General features: G+C 34.4%; 1 protein-coding gene and 1 long non-coding RNA gene across 3 annotated transcripts in view; one reads left to right on the plus strand and one right to left on the minus strand.

The window, feature by feature from the left end:
* The window catches only part of gfra4a (GDNF family receptor alpha 4a), a 217151-nt gene extending 200255 nt beyond the window's left edge, over positions 1 to 16896 (plus strand). For both annotated transcript variants that reach the window (XM_088087621.1, XM_088087622.1), the window contains exon 8: positions 9900 to 16896. In XM_088087621.1, coding sequence (XP_087943747.1) covers positions 9900 to 10046 — 147 coding nt within the window. In that variant the 3' untranslated portion in view covers positions 10047 to 16896. The remainder of the gene's footprint in view (positions 1 to 9899) is intronic.
* On the minus strand, positions 2613 to 22676 carry LOC148187394 (uncharacterized). The gene is made up of 6 exons (XR_015778716.1): positions 22435 to 22676; positions 19563 to 19690; positions 15296 to 15489; positions 9750 to 9826; positions 9269 to 9357; positions 2613 to 2853 (listed from the first exon to the last, which is right to left on the minus strand). It is a non-coding gene; the product is annotated as an uncharacterized LOC148187394 (long non-coding RNA).
* Positions 22677 to 24173: the final 1497 nt, after the last annotated feature.

Here is a 24173-nt window from a genome sequence, read left to right on the forward strand (position 1 = left end):
TTGAAAAATTGACCGAAAAAAAGGCAAGGCTATAGTATGGCAAAAATGTCAAAATATGACCCGTCCCATAAACAGCTAAAAACACCTCAAAACAGCATAAAATAAGCGCAATTAGTCATGCCATAGCATAGAAAGTTGCAAAAATTGACAAAAACACCATAAAAATGCATGTTGAAAAATTGACCGAAAAAAAGGCAAGGCTATAGTATGGCAAAAATGTCAAAATATGACCCGTCCCAAAAAAAGATAAAAACACCTCAAAACAGCATAAAATAGCGCAATTAGTCATGCCATAGCATAGAAAGTTGCAAAAATTGACAAAAACACGATAAAAATGCATGTGGAAAAATTGACCAAAAAAAAGGCAAGGCTATAGTATGGCAAAAATGTCAAAATATGACCCGTCCCATAAACAGCTAAAAACACCTCAAAACAGCATAAAATAGCGCAATTAGTCATGCCATAGCATAGAAAGTTGCAAAAATTGATAAAAACACCATAAAAATGCAAGTTGAAAAATTGACCGAAAAAAAGGCAAGGCTATAGTATGGCAAAAATGTCAAAATATGACCCGTCCCAAAAAATAGTTCAAAACACCTCAAAACAGCATAAAATAGCGCAATTAGTCATGCCATACCATAGAAAGTTGCAAAAATTGACAAAAACACCATAAAAACGCATGTTGAAAAATTGACCCGAAAAAAGGCAAGGCTATAGTATGGCAAAAATGTCAAAATATGACCCGTCCCATAAACAGCTAAAAACACCTCAAAACAGCATAAAATAGCGCAATTAGTCATGCCATAGCATAGAAAGTTGCAAAAATTGACAAAAACACCATAAAAATGCAAGTTGAAAAATTGACCAAAAAAAAAGCAAGGCTATAGTAAGGCAAAATGTCAAAATATGACCCGTCTCAAAAAATTGTTCAAAACACCTCAAAACAGCATAAAATAGTGCAATTAGTCATGCCATAGCATAGAAAGTTGCAAAAATTGACAAAAACACCATAAAAATGCATGTTGAAAAAAATGACCAAAAAAAGCAAGGCTATAGTATGGCAAAATGTCAAAATATGACCCGTCTCAAAAATAGTTCAAAACACCTCAAAACAGCATAAAATAGCGCAATTAGTCATGCCATAGCATAGAAAGTTGCAAAAATTGACAAAAACACCATAAAAATGCAAGTTGAAAAATTGACCGAAAAAAAGGCAAGGCTATAGTATGGCAAAAATGTCAAAATATGACCCGTCCCATAAACAGCTAAAAACACCTCAAAACAGCATAAAATAGCGCAATTAGTCATGCCATAGCATAGAAAGTTGCAAAAATTGACAAAAACACCATAAAAATGCATGTGGAAAAATAGACCAAAAAGGCAAGGCTATAGTATGGCAAAAATGTCAAAATATGACCCGTCCCATAAACAGATAAAAACACCTCAAAACAGCATAAAATAGCGCAATTAGTCATGCCATAGCATAGAAAGTTGCAAAAATTGACAAAAACACCATAAAAATGCATGTGGAAAAATTGACCAAAAAAAAGGCAAGGCTATAGTATGGCAAAAATGTCAAAATATGACCCGTCCCATAAACAGCTAAAAACACCTCAAAACAGCATAAAATAGCGCAATTAGTCATGCCATAGCATAGAAAGTTGCAAAAATTGATAAAAACACCATAAAAATGCAAGTTGAAAAATTGACCGAAAAAAAGGCAAGGCTATAGTATGGCAAAAATGTCAAAATATGACCCGTCCCAAAAACAGATAAAAACACCTCAAAACAGCATAAAATAGCGCAACCAATCATGCCATAACATAGAAAGTTGCAAAAATTGACAAAAACACCATAAAAATGCATGTTGAAAAATTGACCGAAAAAAAGGCAAGGCTATAGTATGGCAAAAATGTCAAAATATGACCCGTCTCAAAAACAGATAAAAACACCTCAAAACAGCATAAAATAGCGCAATTAGTCATGCCATAGCATAGAAAGTTGCAAAAATTGACAAAAACACCATAAAAATGCATGTGGAAAAATTGACCGAAAAAAAGGCAAGGCTATAGTATGGCAAAAATGTCAAAATATGACCCGTCTCAAAAAATTGTTCAAAACACCTCAAAACAGCATAAAATAGCGCAATTAGTCATGCCATAGCATAGAAAGTTGCAAAAATTGACAAAAACACCATAAAAATGCATGTTGAAAAAAATGACCAACAAAAGCAAGGCTATAGTATGGCAAAAATGTCAAAATATGACCCGTCCCAAAAAATAGTTCAAAACAGCATAAAATAGTGCAAATAATCATGCCATAACATAGAAAGTTGCAAAAATTGACAAAAACACCATAAAAATGCATGTTGAAAAATTGACCGAAAAAAAGGCAAGGCTATAGTATGGCAAAAATGTCAAAATATGACCCGTCCCATAAACAGATAAAAACACCTCAAAACAGCATAAAAACGCATGTTGATTTTAGTGTTGGTTTTAATGTTGGTTTTAGTGACATTGTCAGGTCCGTGCCCTCTTTTGTCGTCTTGTCTTCTTAGCCACTCACCTTTCAGAGGGATGAAAAAGTGAACACTCAGGGATGACAGAAAAAGGTTAAAATTGCTCAAGGTAGGCTTTATTCAAAGACAAAAATGTCAAACTCGTAAATCAACATCAACACAAGTTAAATATCTTGTCCAACACAAGCAAAGTAGAAGCACACATGTAAAAAAAGCACACAGTGTTGTGTTGTTGTTCTTTATCTGGAGATCTGTGGCCTCATCTCTCTGTCCACCCTCCATCTCTCCTCACTGGCCTAACCCGGGTGTGGCCGTGTTCATGCTGGGTTCACTTCCTACAGCGGAAAAAAAAGGCTGGGTTAGATTCTGTATGCAAGTTTCCAATCATCACTGGTCTCCCAGCAGACGCACAATATTGTTTTCAGTTGCCGTTTCAGTCATTTTATCAACATGCATTTTTATGGTGTTTGTGGCCATTTTTGCAACTTTCTATGTTATGGCATGAATAGTTGAGCTATTTTATGCTCTTTTGAGGTGTTTTTAGCTGTTTTTGGCACGGGTCATATTTTGACATTTTTGCCATACTATAGCCTTGCTTTTGTTGGTCATTTTTTTCAACATGCATTTTTATGGTGTTTTTGTCAATTTTTGCAACTTTCTATGTTATGGCATGATTATTTGCACTATTTTATGCTGTTTTGAGGTGTTTTGAACTGTTTTTGGGACGGGTCATATTTTGACATTTTTGCCGTACTATAGCCTTGCCTTTTTTTCGGTCAATTTTTCAACTTGCATTTTTATGGTGTTTTTGTCAATTTTTGCAACTTTCTATGCTATGGCATGACTAATTGCACTATTTTATGCTGTTTTGAGGTGTTTTGAACTATTTTTTGGGACGGGTCATATTTTGACATTTTTGCCATACTATAGCCTTGCTTTTGTTGGTCATTTTTTTCAACATGCATTTTTATGGTGTTTTTGTCAATTTTTGCAAGTTTCTATGTTATGGCATGATTAGTTGCGCTATTTTATGCTGTTTTGAGGTGTTTTTATCTGTTTTTGGGACGGGTCATATTTTGACATTTTGCCATACTATAGCCTTGCCTTTTTTCGGTCAATTTTTCAACATGCATTTTATGGTGTTTTGTTATTTTTGCAACTTTCTATGCTATGGCAAAACTGATGTTAATTCCTTTGTTACTGTATATTATTTCCAAGATTATTTATAAAACGATGCACATTGCCTTTTTTTTTGGTCAGTTTTTCAACATGCATTTTTATGGTGTTTTTGTCAATTTTTGCAACTTTCTATGCTATGGCATGACTAATTGCGCTATTTTATGCTGTTTTGAGGTGTTTTGAACAATTTTTTGAGACGGGTCATATTTTGACATTTTTGCCATACTATAGCCTTGCCTTTTTTTCGGTCATTTTTTTCAACATGCATTTTTATGGTGTTTTTGTCAATTTTTGCAACTTTCTATGTTATGGCATGACTAATTGCGCTTATTTTATGCTGTTTTGAGGTGTTTTGAACTGTTTTTGGGACAGGTCATATTTTGACATTTTTGCCATACTATAGCCTTGCCTTTTTTTCGGTCAATTTTTCAACTTGCATTTTTATGGTGTTTTTGTCAATTTTGCAACTTTCTATGTTATGGCATGACTAATTGCACTATTTTATGCTGTTTTGAGGTGTTTTGAACAATTTTTTGAGACGGTCATATTTTTTGCCATATACTATAGCCTTGCCTTTGTTGGTCAGTTTTTCAACATGCATTTTTATGGTGTTTTTGTCAATTTTTGCAACTTTCTATGCTATGGCATGACTAATTGCGCTATTTTATGCTGTTTTGAGGTGTTTTGAACAATTTTTTGAGACGGGTCATATTTTGACATTTTTGCCATACTATAGCCTTGCCTTTTTTTCGGTCAATTTTTCAACATGCATTTTATGGTGTTTTGTCAATTTTTGCAAGTTTCTATGTTATGGCATGATTAGTTGCGCTTATTTTATGCTGTTTTGAGGTGTTTTTAGCCGTTTATGGGAGGGGTCATATTTTGACATTTTTGCCATACTATAGCCTTGCCTTTTTTTCGGTCAATTTTTCAACTTGCATTTTTATGGTGTTTTTGTCAATTTTTGCAACTTTCTATGCTATGGCATGACTAATTGCACTATTTTATGCTGTTTTGAGGTGTTTTGAACTATTTTTTGGGACGGGTCATATTTTGACATTTTTGCCATACTATAGCCTTGCTTTTGTTGGTCATTTTTTCAACATGCATTTTATGGTGTTTTTGTCAATTTTTGCAAGTTTCTATGTTATGGCATGATTAGTTGCGCTATTTTATGCTGTTTTGAGGTGTTTTTATCTGTTTTTGGGACGGGTCATATTTTGACATTTTTGCCATACTATAGCCTTGCCTTTGTTGGTCATTTTTTCAACATGCATTTTTATGGTGTTTTTGTCAATTTTTGCAACTTTCTATGCTATGGCATGACTAATTGCGCTATTTTATGCTGTTTTGAGGTGTTTTGAACAATTTTTTGAGACGGGTCATATTTTGACATTTTTGCCATACTATAGCCTTGCCTTTTTTTTTGGTCAGTTTTTCAACATGCATTTTTATGGTGTTTTTGTCAATTTTTGCAACTTTCTATGCTATGGCATGACTAATTGCACTATTTTATGCTGTTTTGAGGTGTTTTGAACTATTTTTTGGGACGGGTCATATTTTGACATTTTTGCCATACTATAGCCTTGCTTTTGTTGGTCATTTTTTTCAACATGCATTTTTATGGTGTTTTTGTCAATTTTTGCAACTTTCTATGTTATGGCATGATTAGTTGCGCTATTTTATGCTGTTTTGAGGTGTTTTTATCTGTTTATGGGACGGGTCATATTTTGACATTTTTGCCATACTATAGCCTTGCCTTTGTTGGTCATTTTTTCAACATGCATTTTTATGGTGTTTTTGTCAATTTTTGCAACTTTCTATGCTATGGCATGACTAATTGCGCTATATTATGCTGTTTTGAGGTGTTTTGAACTATTTTTTGGGACGGGTCATATTTTGACATTTTTGCCATACTATAGCCTTGCCTTTGTTGGTCATTTTTTTCAACATGCATTTTTATGGTGTTTTTGTCAATTTTTGCAAGTTTCTATGTTATGGCATGATTAGTTGCGCTATTTTATGCTGTTTTGAGGTGTTTTTATCTGTTTTTGGGACGGGTCATATTTTGACATTTTTGCCATACTATAGCCTTGCCTTTTTTTCGGTCAATTTTTCAACATGCATTTTTATGGTGTTTTTGTCAATTTTTGCAACTTTCTATGCTATGGCATGACTAATTCCGGTATTTTATGCTGTTTTGAGGTGTTTTTAGCTGTTTATGGGACGGGTCATATTTTGACATTTTTGCCATACTATAGCCTTGCCTTTGTTGGTCATTTTTTTCAACATGCATTTTTATGGTGTTTTTGTCAATTTTTGCAACTTTCTATGCTATGGCATGACTAATTGCACTATTTTATGCTGTTTTGAGGTGTTTTGAACAATTTTTTGAGACGGGTCATATTTTGACATTTTTGCCATACTATAGCCTTGCCTTTTTTTCGGTCAATTTTTCAACATGCATTTTTATGGTGTTTTTGTCAATTTTTGCAAGTTTCTATGTTATGGCATGATTAGTTGCGCTATTTTATGCTGTTTTGAGGTGTTTTTAGCTGTTTATGGGACGGGTCATATTTTGACATTTTTGCCATACTATAGCCTTGCCTTTTTTTCGGTCATTTTTTTCAACATGCATTTTTATGGTGTTTTTGTCAATTTTTGCAACTTTCTATGCTATGGCATGACTAATTGCGCTATTTTATGCTGTTTTGAGGTGTTTTGAACTATTTTTTGGGACGGGTCATATTTTGACATTTTTGCCATACTATAGCCTTGCTTTTGTTGGTCATTTTTTTCAACATGCATTTTTATGGTGTTTTTGTCAATTTTTGCAAGTTTCTATGTTATGGCATGATTAGTTGCGCTATTTTATGCTGTTTTGAGGTGTTTTTATCTGTTTTTGGGACGGGTCATATTTTGACATTTTTGCCATACTATAGCCTTGCCTTTGTTGGTCATTTTTTTCAACATGCATTTTTATGGTGTTTTTGTCAATTTTTGCAACTTTCTATGCTATGGCATGACTAATTGCACTATTTTATGCTGTTTTGAGGTGTTTTGAACTATTTTTTGGGACGGGTCATATTTTGACATTTTTGCCATACTATAGCCTTGCTTTTGTTGGTCATTTTTTTCAACATGCATTTTTATGGTGTTTTTGTCAATTTTTGCAACTTTCTATGCTATGGCATGACTAATTGCACTATTTTATGCTGTTTTGAGGTGTTTTGAACAATTTTTTGAGACGGGTCATATTTTGACATTTTTGCCATACTATAGCCTTGCCTTTTTTTCGGTCAATTTTTCAACATGCATTTTTATGGTGTTTTTGTCAATTTTTGCAACTTTCTATGTTATGGCATGATTAGTTGCGCTATTTTATGCTGTTTTGAGGTGTTTTTAGCTGTTTATGGGACGGGTCATATTTTGACATTTTTGCCATACTATAGCCTTGCCTTTTTTTCAGTCAATTTTTCAACTTGCATTTTTATGGTGTTTTTGTCAATTTTTGCAACTTTCTATGCTATGGCATGACTAATTGCACTATTTTATGCTGTTTTGAGGTGTTTTGAACTATTTTTTGGGACGGGTCATATTTTGACATTTTTGCCATACTATAGCCTTGCCTTTTTTTCGGTCAATTTTTCAACATGCATTTTTATGGTGTTTTTGTCAATTTTTGCAAGTTTCTATGTTATGGCATGATTAGTTGCGCTATTTTATGCTGTTTTGAGGTGTTTTTAGCTGTTTATGGGACGGGTCATATTTTGACATTTTTGCCATACTATAGCCTTGCCTTTTTTTCGGTCAATTTTTCAACTTGCATTTTTATGGTGTTTTTGTCAATTTTTGCAACTTTCTATGCTATGGCATGACTAATTGCACTATTTTATGCTGTTTTGAGGTGTTTTGAACTATTTTTTGGGACGGGTCATATTTTGACATTTTTGCCATACTATAGCCTTGCTTTTGTTGGTCATTTTTTTCAACATGCATTTTTATGGTGTTTTTGTCAATTTTTGCAAGTTTCTATGTTATGGCATGATTAGTTGCGCTATTTTATGCTGTTTTGAGGTGTTTTTATCTGTTTTTGGGACGGGTCATATTTTGACATTTTTGCCATACTATAGCCTTGCCTTTTTTTCGGTCAATTTTTCAACATGCATTTTTATGGTGTTTTTGTCAATTTTTGCAACTTTCTATGCTATGGCATGACTAATTCCGGTATTTTATGCTGTTTTGAGGTGTTTTTAGCTGTTTATGGGACGGGTCATATTTTGACAATTTTGCCATACTATAGCCTTGCCTTTTTTTTTGGTCAGTTTTTCAACATGCATTTTTATGGTGTTTTTGTCAATTTTTGCAACTTTCTATGCTATGGCATGACTAATTGCGCTATTTTATGCTGTTTTGAGGTGTTTTGAACAATTTTTTGAGACGGGTCATATTTTGACATTTTTGCCATACTATAGCCTTGCCTTTTTTTTGGTCAGTTTTTCAACTTGCATTTTTATGGTGTTTTTGTCAATTTTTGCAACTTTCTATGTTATGGCATGACTAATTGCGCTATTTTATGCTGTTTTGAGGTGTTTTGAACTGTTTTTGGGACAGGTCATATTTTGACATTTTTGCCATACTATAGCCTTGCCTTTTTTTCGGTCAATTTTTCAACTTGCATTTTTATGGTGTTTTTGTCAATTTTTGCAACTTTCTATGTTATGGCATGACTAATTGCACTATTTTATGCTGTTTTGAGGTGTTTTGAACAATTTTTTGAGACGGGTCATATTTTGACATTTTTGCCATACTATAGCCTTGCCTTTTTTTCGGTCAATTTTTCAACATGCATTTTTATGGTGTTTTTGTCAATTTTTGCAACTTTCTATGTTATGGCATGATTATTTGCGCTATTTTATGCTGTTTTGAGGTGTTTTAAAATGTTTTTGGGACGGGCCATATTTTGACATTTTTGCCATACTATAACCTTGCTGTTTTCCCTCATTTCACCAACATGGATTTTTATGGTGTTTTTGTCCATTTTCAAAACTTTCTATGCTATGGCATGACTAGTTGTGCTATTTTATGGTTCTTCGCCCCTTTTTCCAACATAGTATATTATGACATGTTTCAAAATGCTATACTATGCTGTTTTCAGCTTCTTTTTTTTTTTTTTTACATGTAAGTTTTCGACATCCTATAGTTTTTGTGCCATTTTGAGTAATTTTGGAGGACAGACTGTATAATGACGTTTTTGGCCATTTTTGACAACATTCTATCCTAGTTTTTATGCTATTTTAGGTCATTTACTACTAGTATGTCATCACATAAAAACATAACAGTGTAATATGTAATAAAGTCAACAACGGAAAGTCATACAACATCATATGCAACAAATGTCCTTGATTATATCATGACAAAAAAATTCATATGTCAACAAAAAAAGTCATAGTGTAGTCCGTCAAAAAAGTTTAAAATGTCAGAGTATAGGATGTCATAACAAATGATATAAAAAGTCATAGTATAGTAAGTCATAAAATGTCATAAAGCATTACATTCCACAAAACTCACCAATGAGACTGTTGATGAAACTTTACCGGACCAGTCGAAAATGTACTCCACTTCGTGCTCATTGTCAGCTGGGACAGCCGCCTGCAACCCTGTAAAGGACAAGCAGTTACAGAAAATTGATAAAGATAATGGATGCTCTTCTCCCTGACAGTTCCCTTGAGTGGCTGAGCAAGCACAAGTATCCATACGAAAACAGATGTATAAGGGCAAAACCAAGAGATAAAAGTTGAAAAAAAAAACAAAAGAAAATTAAAGAGTGCAGACGACATCTCATGGGTTAAATAAGTTTTAGTGCGATGGAGGGAGAGAGAAGAAGAATCTAGAAATGAGGCCCGTCTGACTGAAGTTTATTCTGAATGTGTTTGCAGAGAAAAGCACCTCTCGCTGTGAAATTGCATCTGTCTGATAAGTGGCAATGTCCTCGCCATTGCTCGTGTTACTTTTCAACCGTGGATGTGGAAAATTTGGCCATTATACTCACATAGTTGCTCATAAAATTTCTCCTCCGCGTTTCTTTTCCTGCTGCTTGTGCTGAGAAGTTGTTTCCTGGTGTGGAATCTGGAAGCAGAGGAAACAGTTTTTTAGTTTACAGAGAAAAATGGATGGCTAATCACAGCACGTTTTCTTCCAGGTAAACGAGAACGACAGATTGTGGGGCGACGAGGGAGACTCCACCCTTCCCTCTCCGGGTCTGTCGGACCGCGGAGCCGAGCCCGTCCGCCTGTCCCTGCTGCTGGGCCTCGGATGGCTGCTCCTGCTGCTGCTTTCCGACCAATAAGAGGCCTCGCTCACCTGGCCTCCACGGACTAACGCCAGACCCGGGGTGGGGGGGTTGGTACGAAAGAAAGAGCCATTTCTATGTGTCAAACGACGGTGGGGGAAAGGGTCGACTCTGTCCCGCCCCGCTCCCCTCTCCCTCTCTGTCACAAAAATCACACTTAATCTCTTTTTGTGAATCATGACTCAGAGCAGATGTGTTGTGCAGCCCACGCCCTTGAGAAGACCGCCGGAGAGGGTGCGGCTATCGCACCGCGGGGGAGGGAGGGGGGGTAGACTAGGAAGTACACACCTCATTTCTTGCTTCACGCCTGTCCAAATACAAACTGTTACACACACATGCAGACTTTGTTCATAAGAAAAAATCGTCCAAACTACAGTGGAAAGAGCCTGTGGGTTGAGAAGGTGTACAGTGAAGAGACACTGAAGATGCCGTGCGGGAAAACTCTAAAAAATATTTAAAAATCTAAAAAACAAACAAAAAAATCCTTTTTTTGTTTCTGAACATTCCTTGATGTAAAAGAAAAATATTAAATGTTAAGACTTTTGTCTCAGATGAACTGTGATGAAGTGTTACACGAGATTTAAGGTGGATGTGTGTTTGTCCACATGCAGCGCTTTGCTATTTCTTTTAATGCCACATTTTTTAAAATTTTAATTAGATATAATTTTGTTATCCAGAATGTTAGATGGAAGCACATGTATATATATATAGTTATAATCGAATCAAATCAAAATTCTGACTGTTTGTTGTCGTGTTTTAAGTTGCAGAATGAAGAGTTCATTTCCAAATAAAGCATACATAGAGAAAAAATTAAGTTGTTAATTGAAATTTAACATTCAAATAAGATTAAGATCTCCCAAAGTGTGTAGAAGTTTTTTTGTTAAATTTTGTTAAACAAGGACCTACATTACTTATTAGCCTTTTAACATGTAGTAGTTTGTTTTATTTTTAAGCTCTAAATCATTTTGTATGAGTAGATGTCACTTTTGCAAATGGTGGATACCTCACTTTGGAAGGGGACTCTTCATACGTTCATTCATTAAGCTTTAAGTGTGAGGGCGTGACAAACATTTGAGTTTGTTCCTCTTCAGAAATGTAAACAAAAGAAAAAAAAAATTGTGGTTTTGGTGACGCAACAAGAGATGGAAACAAGTTTATATTTTTTAACTGTATGTGGACTTTGCCGCAGAGAAAACAGATATCTATCGACAAGTTTGATCAATCATGCTTCGCCGTTGCGGGTGGGCGGGTGATAAAACAGACGGTGTGGGTTTCGATGCATGAACGGATGCATCTGTTATTTGAGAGACTTGTGAGATGAAGGCGGTGACCCATGTTGGCCCGCTACTTGCTGGGACTCTTTGCTCAGCGTGGGACGCCCGAGGATTTACAATATGTACTGTGAAAGCACAGCTCTGCTTTGTGAAGCGAACGTGTCTATGAAAAGTGTTGAGACAGAGGTTGGTTAGGGCGCAAACGCTCTTAAACAAGGAATGTGTCATCTTCAATACTGCCATTGAGTTCAGTTATCTGAAGAAACACCCATTAGCTTCACTGCGTCATTCAATGACACAACATACGCCGATTTTAACACCAGGACACGCGTCGCCCCGAGCTACGAGCAGACCTGATGAAAATGACACATTCTAGTTGGAGTTGGACCTAAAAAAGCTCACAATCGAAGCTCATAATATTGTCATAACAGCACAAGCCTTGTTGGATTTTGCCTGCCAAGTTCTACAGGAAGGAAGAAAAACTGTTATTTCTTCCTCACTGATGTCCGTGTAGTTTGGAAACGAGACCCCGAACGGGTTTTAACAGGGTTGTGAAGGTCTGAGTAATATTTCAACACATAAACAGCTGTCTTAAAGGGGCAGTTCACTCAAATCACAAATATCTTCTTACCCTGAGAGGTACTGTTGGAAGTGTAATGCATTTACTTGAGACCAAAAATTACTTTAGAGTTATGAGAAAAGTTTTCATGGGAAAACAAACATGAATTTTGAATTGACTAGATAACTGTCTCAGAATTATAGAAAAAGTTTAATAAGAAAAAAAACAAAATTCTATCAATTATGAGCAAAGTTTATACAGGAAAAAATGCAATTAAATATAATTAAATATTAAACTTAATTAAATATCTCAGATTTAAAATAAAGGTTTTCATGGAAAATTTCTGTTGTTTTTCTGAATTAACAATTATTATCCTGTCAATTCAGAAAAATGAGAGCAGATTTTTTTAACATATAATTTTTTCTCAGAGACACATTTTTCCATGAAAACTTTTCTTAGATTTCTGACTTTGCATGAAAAAAGTCAGCTTTTTTTGTCTGAACTGACAAGGTCATTTTCTTATTAATTAAGAAAGAAAGTTTTTCATTAAAAATTCTGAAATGATCTTGATAGTTCAGAAAAATGAGCAGATTATTTTTCATAAAAACATTTCTCTTAATTATAAAATAATTAATTTGTTGATTTAGAAAAACACCCCAAATTTTTCATGAAAAGTCTGAATTCTGAGATAATTCACAAAAATTCTTCATCAAAACATTCAGATTTGTGAGATAATGATCTCATTAATACAGAAAAAAGAGTGAAAACTTTTAACTCTGAGATCTGACTAAAAACTAAGAGAAACAGAATTCTGTGATTTTCAAGACAAAGAAAATCTGCTCTGAGACAATGATCTTATTAATTCACAAAACAAGACAAACATTGTTTTAAAAAAAATCGAGATAAAATCTCAAGTAAATGAATTAGGCGTCCGTGTTAATGACACATGCAGATATTTCTGGTTTTATTTGCCCAGGTTTTGAGATATCGTTCTCTGAGATTGCTGCTGCCATTCAAATACAATAAAGATCATTAAAATGTTTCTTTGGAAAGATGTTCGAGTGATGTCACTGCCAAAACTTACCAATACCAAAACTCTGAGGCCGTCCTATACGTGCGTACAAACGTATTGACTCAGAGTATTACCTGATTTTTCTACCACATCTAAACATCACAAAACTTATTTTACTATTTACCTATTTTCCTGCAATTTTACTTGCAACAGTGTCAAACATACATGTAAATAAGTGTATTATTGCCAATATTTAACCAGTTTGATTATTAACTGCTACACTTTTCCACAAAACTGACGAATTATCACCTGATAAAGTTGTTAAAGACCAATGAGTCAGTAAACATTCGTGAAAACTGCGCTTTCCTTTCAGCTCTGTTTCACTCTCCTATAACTCTTGAAGGAATAATTTTTATTTATCGCCTGAATGCTCAACAACGTTTACCAGAGAGGAAACAACTGCAGACTACAGCTGAAAAATGTGCTGCTGTTACACAAAAGCAATAAGCGATGCACCGATTTATCACAAAACATCAGTATTTCCTGATATAAGCCTTGTTGATCGCCATCTGCCTATTTTTTTTAAATATTCATACCATAATCAAGACTCCTATCGAGGTTGTAAATTCATTTCTACTATTCGTTTTATACTGCCGAGGAAACAAATTTCTCACCAAAATAACTATCATTCAAGTTTCTCGCCAAAAACATTTTTTTTCTTTTCTTGATTTTACATTTGAACACATCAAGACAACGTTTTATTTACCTTTGCCTAATTTTCACTTTACTTAGCCGACTTTGACACATCACAATGAAACCTAATGCGACTTTGTCTAATTAGCTAACTAGTTCTTATCCTGCCGATTTCTCTCTTCTTGTTTTTATTTTTAAAAAAAGTAAAAATTAAAAAAAAAGATAATTTAATTTTTAAAAAAATGTATATTTTCTTCTTTAGCATAGTTTTAACATTAAAAGTACAGTAATTCTAGATATTATTTTCTGGACATTTAGTTTCCTTGATTTTAAAAAAAATATTTTTCTAATCCCTGGCTCTACCCCTCACCTTTTACTAATTTCATGAAATTTGATTGACATTTCTTGTCAAGTAGTAGGTCATTGCCTTTTTCCCCCCTTTTTTAAAAAATCATACCAATTGTTTTAGGTTTCAAGGGGTTAAAGAAAGAGAAATGAAACACTTATTTCATAATAAAAATGTAATAAAAATTCACAACAACAAAAACATCGGTATCAACTTTTGGCCAAATTGTTATTTTAAACAGAAAAATTTCACAATCGGTGCATCTCTAAAAGCAATGGTTTGAAAGCTGCTGAAAATCTCCATAGAGCTGAAGATAAACCACAATCTTCACTCCAAAATGTCCCTTTAAGAATCGCAGTAGTGGTTTGACCCAGTTGTTAATTAACCCTTTAACACCCAGAACGTCATTAGCTTTCTTGTGCTGATGCCTTTTACAAGCATTTTAATTACTGAAACCCGAAAAAAATTGGTTTGATTTTTTTTTTTTTAAAACACAAGAAAAACATGAGGAACTTAGCAAGAAATATCCCGAGAACAGCATTTAGAAAAAAAGTTAAATGTGACAAGAGAAAAATGTCCAGAAAACTTTATTTACAATTTTCTTCATTATATATCTAAAATTATGTTACAGAGACAGAAGACAAAAAAAGAAAATATTGTATTTTAATAAGAGAGAAAATAATTTTTTGTTTGCTCTTTCTTGAGATTATTTTCTTTGTTTCTTTTTTCTTTCGTATTTTCTAGTAATTTTCTTGCAACATCTTATTAATTTCTTGCAAATTTTTGGCCCATTTCTCATAAAGTTGCTCGCCGCCCTCTGATGTTTTTGAGAGAAATCAAGCTAATTAATGCAGGTTTCTAAGGATTAAAGCATATTTATTAGTGCAGCTTTAAACAAATTATATTCTGTAAATTATGTTGTATATTTAAAAACGTGATTGTTAACAGCAAACCTCGACGGGATAAATCATATATATAGTGATTTTTAAAACAGCTCTGATTGTTTACATTGTGTTTAGTGATCTGGCAGCTCTAAATTCTTGGTCTCTCTGGGGAACAATGTTAAATGTGGTCTTAAATGGAGATAAACTTGTCTGAAAAGTCTTTTCATTCACTTCTATTGTTACAGAAGAAATAGTCCCTACTGGCAACAGTGCAGGGCTGCAGAAAGTATTTACAGACGCAGATATCTCCAAGCCTGGGCACATAAAATCCAGATGCTCTGCATGGCTAAACAGATTAGCACTAGATTTGAGAGAAAATATTTCTGTGCTTTGGGTGAACGAATCCTTTAAATATTCCGACAGAAAAAAAATCCCCAAAACTGCAGGTTTTCTGATGATAAAAGTGTGTGAGTGATACCTTAGACTTTCACAAAGCTTCCGTCTCTTATCAGGATGTGACACCAGCCGAGCTGTCGCCCCCGTTTTGATTTGTCCTGTGATTTATCAGTCAGCGGGCGTCGCGTCGTGTCCTCTGGCGCCGTGAGGTGACTGACCAACCTGCTCCCTGTCCGTCTGCACCGGCAGAATCCCCGATGTGACGCGTGTCACTTCCTGCAAATAAAGATGACACTGTAAATGGAGGTGAATTCTGGCCGGTCTTCTTGAGCACAGGGGAGGTACTTTTTGAAGTTTTTTGGTCTCCTGACAAGATGTGACTCTTGACCTCGATCCAGATTCATCAAAGTTCAGCATCACCTCTGTATTTCAGAGGAGGTGCTTGCCCTTTCCTCCCTCTGGCAGCGCCCCTGGCATTAAGTCAAGAAATACATTTTTCATCACACGCAGGGCGTGACTTGTAAAGATGTTATAGTATAGTGTATATACTGCACAGTGTATACCATATATATATATGATGTCTATAACATTCATACCTTGAGAAACAATAAAAAGGATCTTATCCAAAGTTTTGCTTTTGATACGTCGGATAAAGGAAATCACTGAGAGGCTGATTTTGACAACTCTACAAAGCACAACTTTGAGCACAACCAACTTTAATAAATGAGACCCCTGGTGTGTAAACAAACTGAGACCAAATTTGTGTGTCTTCTAACCTACTGTATACCCCAAGGCTGTGGTGCGCGGGCACGTTTGTGAGGCAGCTGAGGTAACGCATAATGCAGCTGGAAAATCAGGCTAGAAGTCGAGACCAGGATTCACACACATTTTCATGGACAAAGTATCGAAACTTTTCCCTGACTTTTTCTTGCCCCACACGCCCAATTTTTAAACATATTCAAATACTATTCAAACATAATTTCAGCCTCCCAGATGATGAGTTTAAGCACAATCAGAAATTTGAAAATCCAACCCCAATTTCTGTAATTAACACTCTATGGCTGTCACACATGGTGTCGTGTTGGAGATTTTTTAATCTCCTTTTAATTACGTGTTTTCTATAAAAATCTGCATTTTTTTAAAAAAAGTTTCCTATTAATGAAATCATCAATAGAATTTTAAAGAAAGAAAAGGAAATTAAAAGAAATAAATCGCGAACATTATTTTAAAGAAAACACGCCTTCCAAAACATTTTCTTTAAAAAAAAAGAAATAAAAGATTTTTTGTTTTCTATAAAAATATCAAGTAAAAAACAAATTACCAAAAAAGTTTTAAAAAGACAATGACAAGCCATTTTTAAATTATTTTCTATTTAAAAAATGCCAAGGGAAATTTAAAGGAAAAAAGCCAATTTTTTTAAGAAAGAGGAAAAAAAATCACCAACTTTTCTTTAAAAGAAAAACATGACCGTAGGATTGTGAGGCATGTTTTCTTTAAAAAGTGTCGGTAAAATAAATACAAATTACAGCCATTTAAAGTTTTATGCCACCCCTCCTTTAAAGCTGAAAGTTTCTGAAAATTTATTTGACGTGCCTTGCAGGCAGACATGAAGGGAGAGACGGAGACAGAAAGTGAAGAAACTTTCATGATGATCAAATAAACAAAAACGTAACATAACCAAAACGTTGTCACACATCGACTCTTATTAGAGCTACGTTACAGTATCAGCTACAGAAAATAAATTCACCGTCACGTTACATTAATCTTTTTTAATTCATTACACACATTTCCAATCTTTTTCCAGGTTTTCCATGACTGTGGGAGGACAATAAGGAACTGGATGTGAGCCATAAAAATGTTTTTTGTTGTCACAGTTTTTGGCAAAAACTCTTTAAAAAGAATCTGAAAGTAACCTGGCGTGATGTGAAAATAACAGCGTCATCATCTCGCCCACATTGCTTGTTGTGGCTAAACAAAAAGGCTCAGGCAGTCATCCTTTCACAAAGAGAGACTCCAGCTGCCTGTGTGCCACCTGTGCGTTGCATATGGTGGCTGTAATTGATGCCAGTCTCCGAGTTTTGGGTCAACAGCTAAGTGGGACAGACCTCCTGCTGTCCTACATACTGTACTGTAGCTGCTGCTGCTCCGACCGATGATAAAATGCTACAAATCTGACCACCAAAAAAAAAAAAAAGATCAAAAACCTTCAAATATCTTAACCTTTCCTGGCCTGTCACACTTTCAGATCCCCAAATTCTTCTCTTCATCAATTAAAGATTCATAGTTTCAACCCCGCAGAGGGAGCTACAACTCAGCTGTGTTCATACTGAATGAGACGTTTTTTAAAACTCATCTTCTCAGCAAAAACACATCAGACTAAACTCAGTGTAGCAGTATTGGAAAACCTTGGAAAAGTATAAAAAACCTTTGAACCTTGAGCAAATTGGTTCGATAAAAAAAAGAAAAAAAGGGAAAAAAGGCAATGAGCAACTTGTTAAGAAATGTCACACAAATTGCAAAAAAATTGTAGATTTTGAAAATTATATTTTTTAAAAATCAAGGGGGAAAATGTCAAAGAAAAAGTTTGAGTAAATTATTATAAATATACCTATAATTACCATAATAACATATTTCAGGATGTTACAAAGGATATTATATTTTTTAAGTGTATTTTTCAGGTTATTTTCTTGTTTGTTTAGGTTTTTCTTTGTTTCCTTTTTTGTGCTAATTTTCAGGTCATTTTCTCTTACTTTTTTACTTATTCACTATTTAATTGTATTTATTTAACAATTTCCTTTTTCCTTTCCTTTTTCTTCTCGAGTGCTCATTGTCCTCTTCCCATGTTTTTGAAAGAAATGATCCCAATTTACCTCTGCTAGGACTGAGGCTTAATTTTGGCAAAGGAAAGATGTTAAACCGACTTATGCTGAACTAAATCTAATGTAACTTATATTTCAATTAGGGCTGGTCGAAATGCCTTTAAAATAATTTCAGGATATTTTTAGAGCTATATCAGGATTCACAATATATGATCACGCTCTTTTGAAATCTCCTAAAAACTACTTAAAACTATTAAAATATAAAATTACAAATAAACCACAGTTACAAATTAAGTAGTTACTGCCATAAAATAAAGTTGCAAAACTACTGTTATAAAAAAGTTTAATAAAATACTGTTAAAATGTTAAATAAAGTATGAGAGGAAAGCGACCTGCTGCAAAGCTGTTACTGATGCTAAAGATATGATATAAATGAATTCATGTAAATATGTTTCTGTCAAATTACTGCAGCTTTCAGTGCAAACGTAAACGACTCACAATCCCCTGAAACTACACGGTGCACTTTTAAAAACAAGTTTGCAGCTTTAACCCCCAAAATTAACACTCTGTTTACTTAATTAAAAGTAGGGGAATTCAGTTTACCTTCAATTTTTATTGCTACAATAAAAATTTCTTTGTCATTTGTAATTTATTTTTAAGAAGGAAAATAATGATTAAAATTGTGAATCAGATCTGGTGAAAATAAAAAATTGGAGATTTTGTTTTTAAGCTATATCCTCAAACCCAAATATTTACTCGGGCTGGGTAATATACACAAATCATATCATTACCCTGATATGAGACCAAATACCGTCTGAGATTTTGGATATCGTCATATCATGATATAAACAAGTTTTGTCTTTTCCTGATTTTAAAGGCTGCAGTAAAATGATGTAACTTTCTGAACTTCTCAGACTCTTCTACTTGTTTTAATACTTGCGTTCACCAATTTAAGTCACTAAATCCACATTACTGAAGATAATCAAAAATCTCATTGTCTTAATATTTTGTCCAAATACAAATAGTCATCCCTGAAATATTGTCACAGTATAAATATCTACTTATTTCCTCATATCGTGACATTTGATTTTGTTGCCCAGTCCAGCATTTATAAAGCTTTTGAGGAAATGTACAATATTGTGATATATACCGTGTACCGTCATACGGCTCAAAAATATTGTGATATTACTTCAAGGCCATACCGCCCGGCCCTCGTATATACTCTAACAGACAAAATATATTTTACTGTTCTTATTTAACTAACCAGATAACGTTTCTTACTTTTAAATAAAGTAGACATATAATATGCTCGCTAAAATTTTAGCCTCATCTGAGCACCACAGATCAGCTGCAAACTTAATCGTATTTCTGCAGTGTCCATTATCACCTCCTTTTCAGTTCATTTCAAAGTAAAAATACCATTACACAAACAAACAAGACCCTGACTGATGTGAGCAGCTCGCTGCTGGCCTCAAGCCACAAACAATCTGTTACATCCTGACAGCACACCTCTTTGTGTTGTTGGCTCACCTTATTATCACACGTTTCTGTTGTTTTGGGCCTTTCTTCTTCTTCTTCTTCTTCTTCGTCGTCTTCAGAGACATTTTGGAGTGAAGCCAGCGTGGAGGAACAAGCAGCGACATCGTCTGTGAAGCTGGCTGCAAAAATGACCACAAGCAAAATGACAAGGAGTCAGTTTTTCTGTCAGATTTGTTTTTCTTGGCAGGAGAAAAAAAGGCTTCACAAGGATGTTCAGCTTCACCTACAAAATGGTGACAAATGGAGCACGAATTTGTCACATCATCACATGATAACAGATGACACTCCAGCGCACAAGTGGAAGCAGCTGCTGCTATTATTACATTAGCATCATTTACACTGAAGGAGGAAAAAAGGTGAGTGTTTCCAAAAACGGTGATAAAAACTTTCAACATTACAAAAAATGTCTCACATAAAACCCATGTTTTGACCTGTCATGGGGTGACAGAAACCACCGCTAGATAGCAACAATCTTAAAAGCATCACATTTAAATAATGCTGCTACTATTTGTTTCAGAAAACTGCAAACTGCATTACAAACTACTCCTGCTATAAACTCTGTTTCTGCTGCTGTATTGTTCGTAACACTTCATATGAATGCAAACCTGCATCACACTGCACCATAATGCACATGTGAATATGTATATAGCATATGTAGGTATGTATAACATCATGTCTATAATTTAATAATAATGATAATAGATTTTATTTGTTATGCACTTTACATTTGAAACATGTCAAAGTGCTACATGACAATATCAGATAAAAAACAATCAAAATAAAAACATATCTAAAAGTCATACATAGGAAAAGTCACTTTTTTTACACCAGTTTTGTCTTTTTTCTTTCCTTTACTTTTTAACACAAAGGTCCACCTCTGTAGAGGTACTTTCCAAAAACTGTCACAAACCTAGAATAATAATCAGAGCCTGTCAGTGGCAAAAACTTTTATTGGCCATAAACTGACAAAACATGCCCCAAATGGTTACACTGCAGCCTGTTTCACACAATACGGGACCAATTACAAATTGTTGCTCGTAGTTACTTCAACATAGAAAAACAGGAAAATACTGAACTTTAAAAAGTGGGAAAAAAACTATTGCATCATATCAGCACATACTCAGGGTTGTGGTATTGAGCATTTGATTGATTTTTCTGCGATTCTTTAACACTTACATAATTTAAACCGACTTGGTGGATGAAAAATTAAAATCTATCAGAATTTTATTCACTATTACTCCAAGGCAGGTTTCACTGTATTTTTCAGGGTCGGCCACCCTGAAGCTCACGCTGTTAATTATTCAGGCACGACAATGGGCTAATTTCTCTGAGCAGCTATCTTGAAAAAATACTAATAACGTGTTTTACAGGCTGCAGTCTGAAGGGAACTTTTATCTCTGCAACAATAAAGCAGATGATTAGGTTAGGATTTTTAATTAACGGCCAATATTAAACCAAAAGCAGGGTAGGAATTATTACTGACACTGGTACTACATAACACACTTTGGCATCACTTTATTAGGACGATGATTTTAGAAATGCATAAAAAGAGGCTTTTTTAAAACTCTTTAGCAGTGCTGATAAGTGGGAGGCTGTTTTTTTCTCCTTGGTTGGCATCTCTCCATGTTAGAATAGGTATTTAATAGGGACGAGCATTTCAAATATTTTCCAAATTCAAGTAGCTGCATTTAATTGTTATAAAGTATTTAGGAGAAAACCTGAAAAATAGGTCCAAAATGAACACACAAGCCAAAATTTGGGTTAGTTTTAGCCTTCTTTTCTGCACTGCTCAGACTGTACAGATTAGTCATGAAGTTTAACATTACATAGCGTGCATTACATATTCATCAATAGAGTTTTAAGGTGCAATAATTATTTTAATCACTGTCTTAAGTGCTTTATGTAGTGCAATATTTTAACGACAGCAATCCTCTGTGCAGTTATTCAAATGTGCAATATTCTTCCAACTCTTGAATGTAGACTATATTTAACATGTGACGCATATTTCATAAGTAATATATATTCTTATTGTTATTCTTACTTATGCATATCTCTGTTGTTCATTGTAGCTTATATACATATTTATATTTTTAACTTACATACTAGTTTTATACATTGCATTGTAGCACAAGTTAAAAAGTTACTTTAAAAAAATATTTTACTAGTGATAATTGTCTATTAGTGTATTTCGTTATACTTTTACATACTTTACGTGCTCAGCATATTAAAGATACTTTTATAAAAAAAAAATTAACTAGTGCTAATTTTAGTATAAATGTATTTCTTTGCACTTACTTACATTTTTACAGACTCAGAATATTACACATATATTTTTTATATTTACATACTAGTCCTCATTGTTTATTACTACTGTATATCTATTTCAAATGATATATTTTTTACATACTTGTGCTGGTACTTATTTCTACTTGTTATAATTCATCAGAGCGACTGTAATGAACAACAATTTCCCCCAAAAAATCAATCAAGCATTTCTGATTCTGATATCACTTTACTAAACATACTGAAGCTCAGCTTACCTGTAATATACTGACAACATATTGCGACCCATAATTTAAAACATACTGGACTAACTGTACAGTAAATAAGGCAGACATTTGTATAAAAATAAACACAGGAAACCTTATTCACTACAGCAGCAGACGTGCTGTTTCCATGTCTGCTTCATACGCAGCTGTGAGCTAACGAGGGTTAATGCGGCTAGCTTAACGCCGTCAGGTTATTAGCTTCGTTATTACACAATACACGAACACACGGTGTTATTAATAGTTTCCTACGCTTATTTTGAACACATATCCATCTGAAAAAACTGGTAAACATGAAGTATTGACGGGATTATTACCTGGAGACGGCAGGTTGGCAGGAAAGACGCAGAAAAACAAACATTTCTCAGGTAACAGGAGCGAGTTTCAGGGCGCTCCTGGCGATGTTTTTGAAACAATTGAGGTGATTTGAGAAACTTTACCACAAAAATCAAAGTTTCCATGAAAGAGAGGGAAGGTTAGAGGGTGTTTGGCGTCTTTATCGCGCTGTTAATGGCCGGTGATGTACGGGTGCATCCCGGACGGGCAAACAGAGCAAACTGACGGTGTACCGATAAATGAGAGGTTTGAATTGAATCCTGCGCATCTGATTGGACCGCTAAAAGTGGGCGGGGTTAGTTTGGCGCGAGTCGATTGGCTCCACCGCCAGTGATATTCAGCTTGAAAAACAGGGACAAAATTTTTTTTTAAAAAAACAAAACAAAAAACAAACAACAAAAAAAAAAACACAACTGCAGCACAACTATAAACAAAGCAGAAATATTAAAACACTGCAATAAATATGTTTACTAAAAATGTGGCACAGCATGATGTTGATTTAATTAAATATGGTATTCAGCATATTAAAACATTTAACTATTTAATAAAATTAAGGGATTTTATTTTCAAAAAAATATTGGTCGACATACCTGACATGATTTATGTTATTCAGGAAATTAATTTATTTACTGAATAACCTAACATGATTTGCTTATTCTGTTTTTCTTTGAGGTTTTCAACATAACAGTCATACTTCAACAATCATCACTTCAGTATTGAAGCCGGGTCGAGTTCAGGCAGGCACTGAGGCTGAAACCCAACTATTATTATTATTATTATTATTATTATTATTATTATTATTAGACACACACACGCACACACAAACAAACATTTATGGTATTTAACCAACTGTTATTAAGATGAGCTGAACATGAAATAAGTAGTTCCTTGATTGTTTATTTTTATTTTTTCTTAATTTATTTATTTATTTTATTTTTTTAAAATCTAATTTTCAGGTCCCTTTTTTTTTTTTTTACTAAATTCTTGCTAATTTGGGGGACAGTTTCTTCCTCCGTTGTCTCCTTCTTCCCATGTTTTTGAAGGAAATCAGGCCAAGTTGCTCAGGTTTGAAAGGATTAAAACATTTAATGTGTTCACCTTAAGATCCTTAAGATTGGGCATCAACAACTCCATGATAACTGACAAAGTCTATCTGCTGTTAAAGATCATGCAATTGGATTAAAACCCCCAACAGCTTCTTAAAGGGCCTCATGGTGGGAAAACTTTAACTTTGAAAAACAGTGAAAGCCAGACATCTTACCTTTTCCAAAACAAATTATTCCTGGAGAAATAATGCAGTCTTGCAGACACAATCCACCCATTTTGTGCTATTAGCAACATCTTGGATGATATGTGTAATTTAAGAAGACACCTGTTTTGGTTTTTGAGTACCTCCTGCACATCAACAAACAGGTTTTCTTTCCCAATATGGATTTACTGCAGATTAAGTGTGAGTGAAACCCTTCAACATAACAAGTACTGAGGGGGAAAACATCATCATAAGTCAGAATCTGACAGCTGGGTATATAGGATGAAGCGTGGGCGAATAGATCGGAACAACTCCTCTGAGAAATGTTGGCTAATTGTGATAATGTGTCTGAAGCTGTCAGCAAGACGTGAGGAAAAAAACAAAACAAACGTCTGCAACGAGAAAACACAAATGCAGCATTTCTGAGAATTACATTTCAGCGTGTAACCTTTGTTCAGCATATTTGAAAAA

This window comes from Plectropomus leopardus, chromosome 14, assembly GCF_026936395.1.
Source record: "Plectropomus leopardus strain MGB_pleo_1.0 chromosome 14, ASM2693639v1, whole genome shotgun sequence".
Classification (NCBI taxonomy): domain Eukaryota; kingdom Metazoa; phylum Chordata; class Actinopteri; order Perciformes; family Serranidae; genus Plectropomus; species Plectropomus leopardus.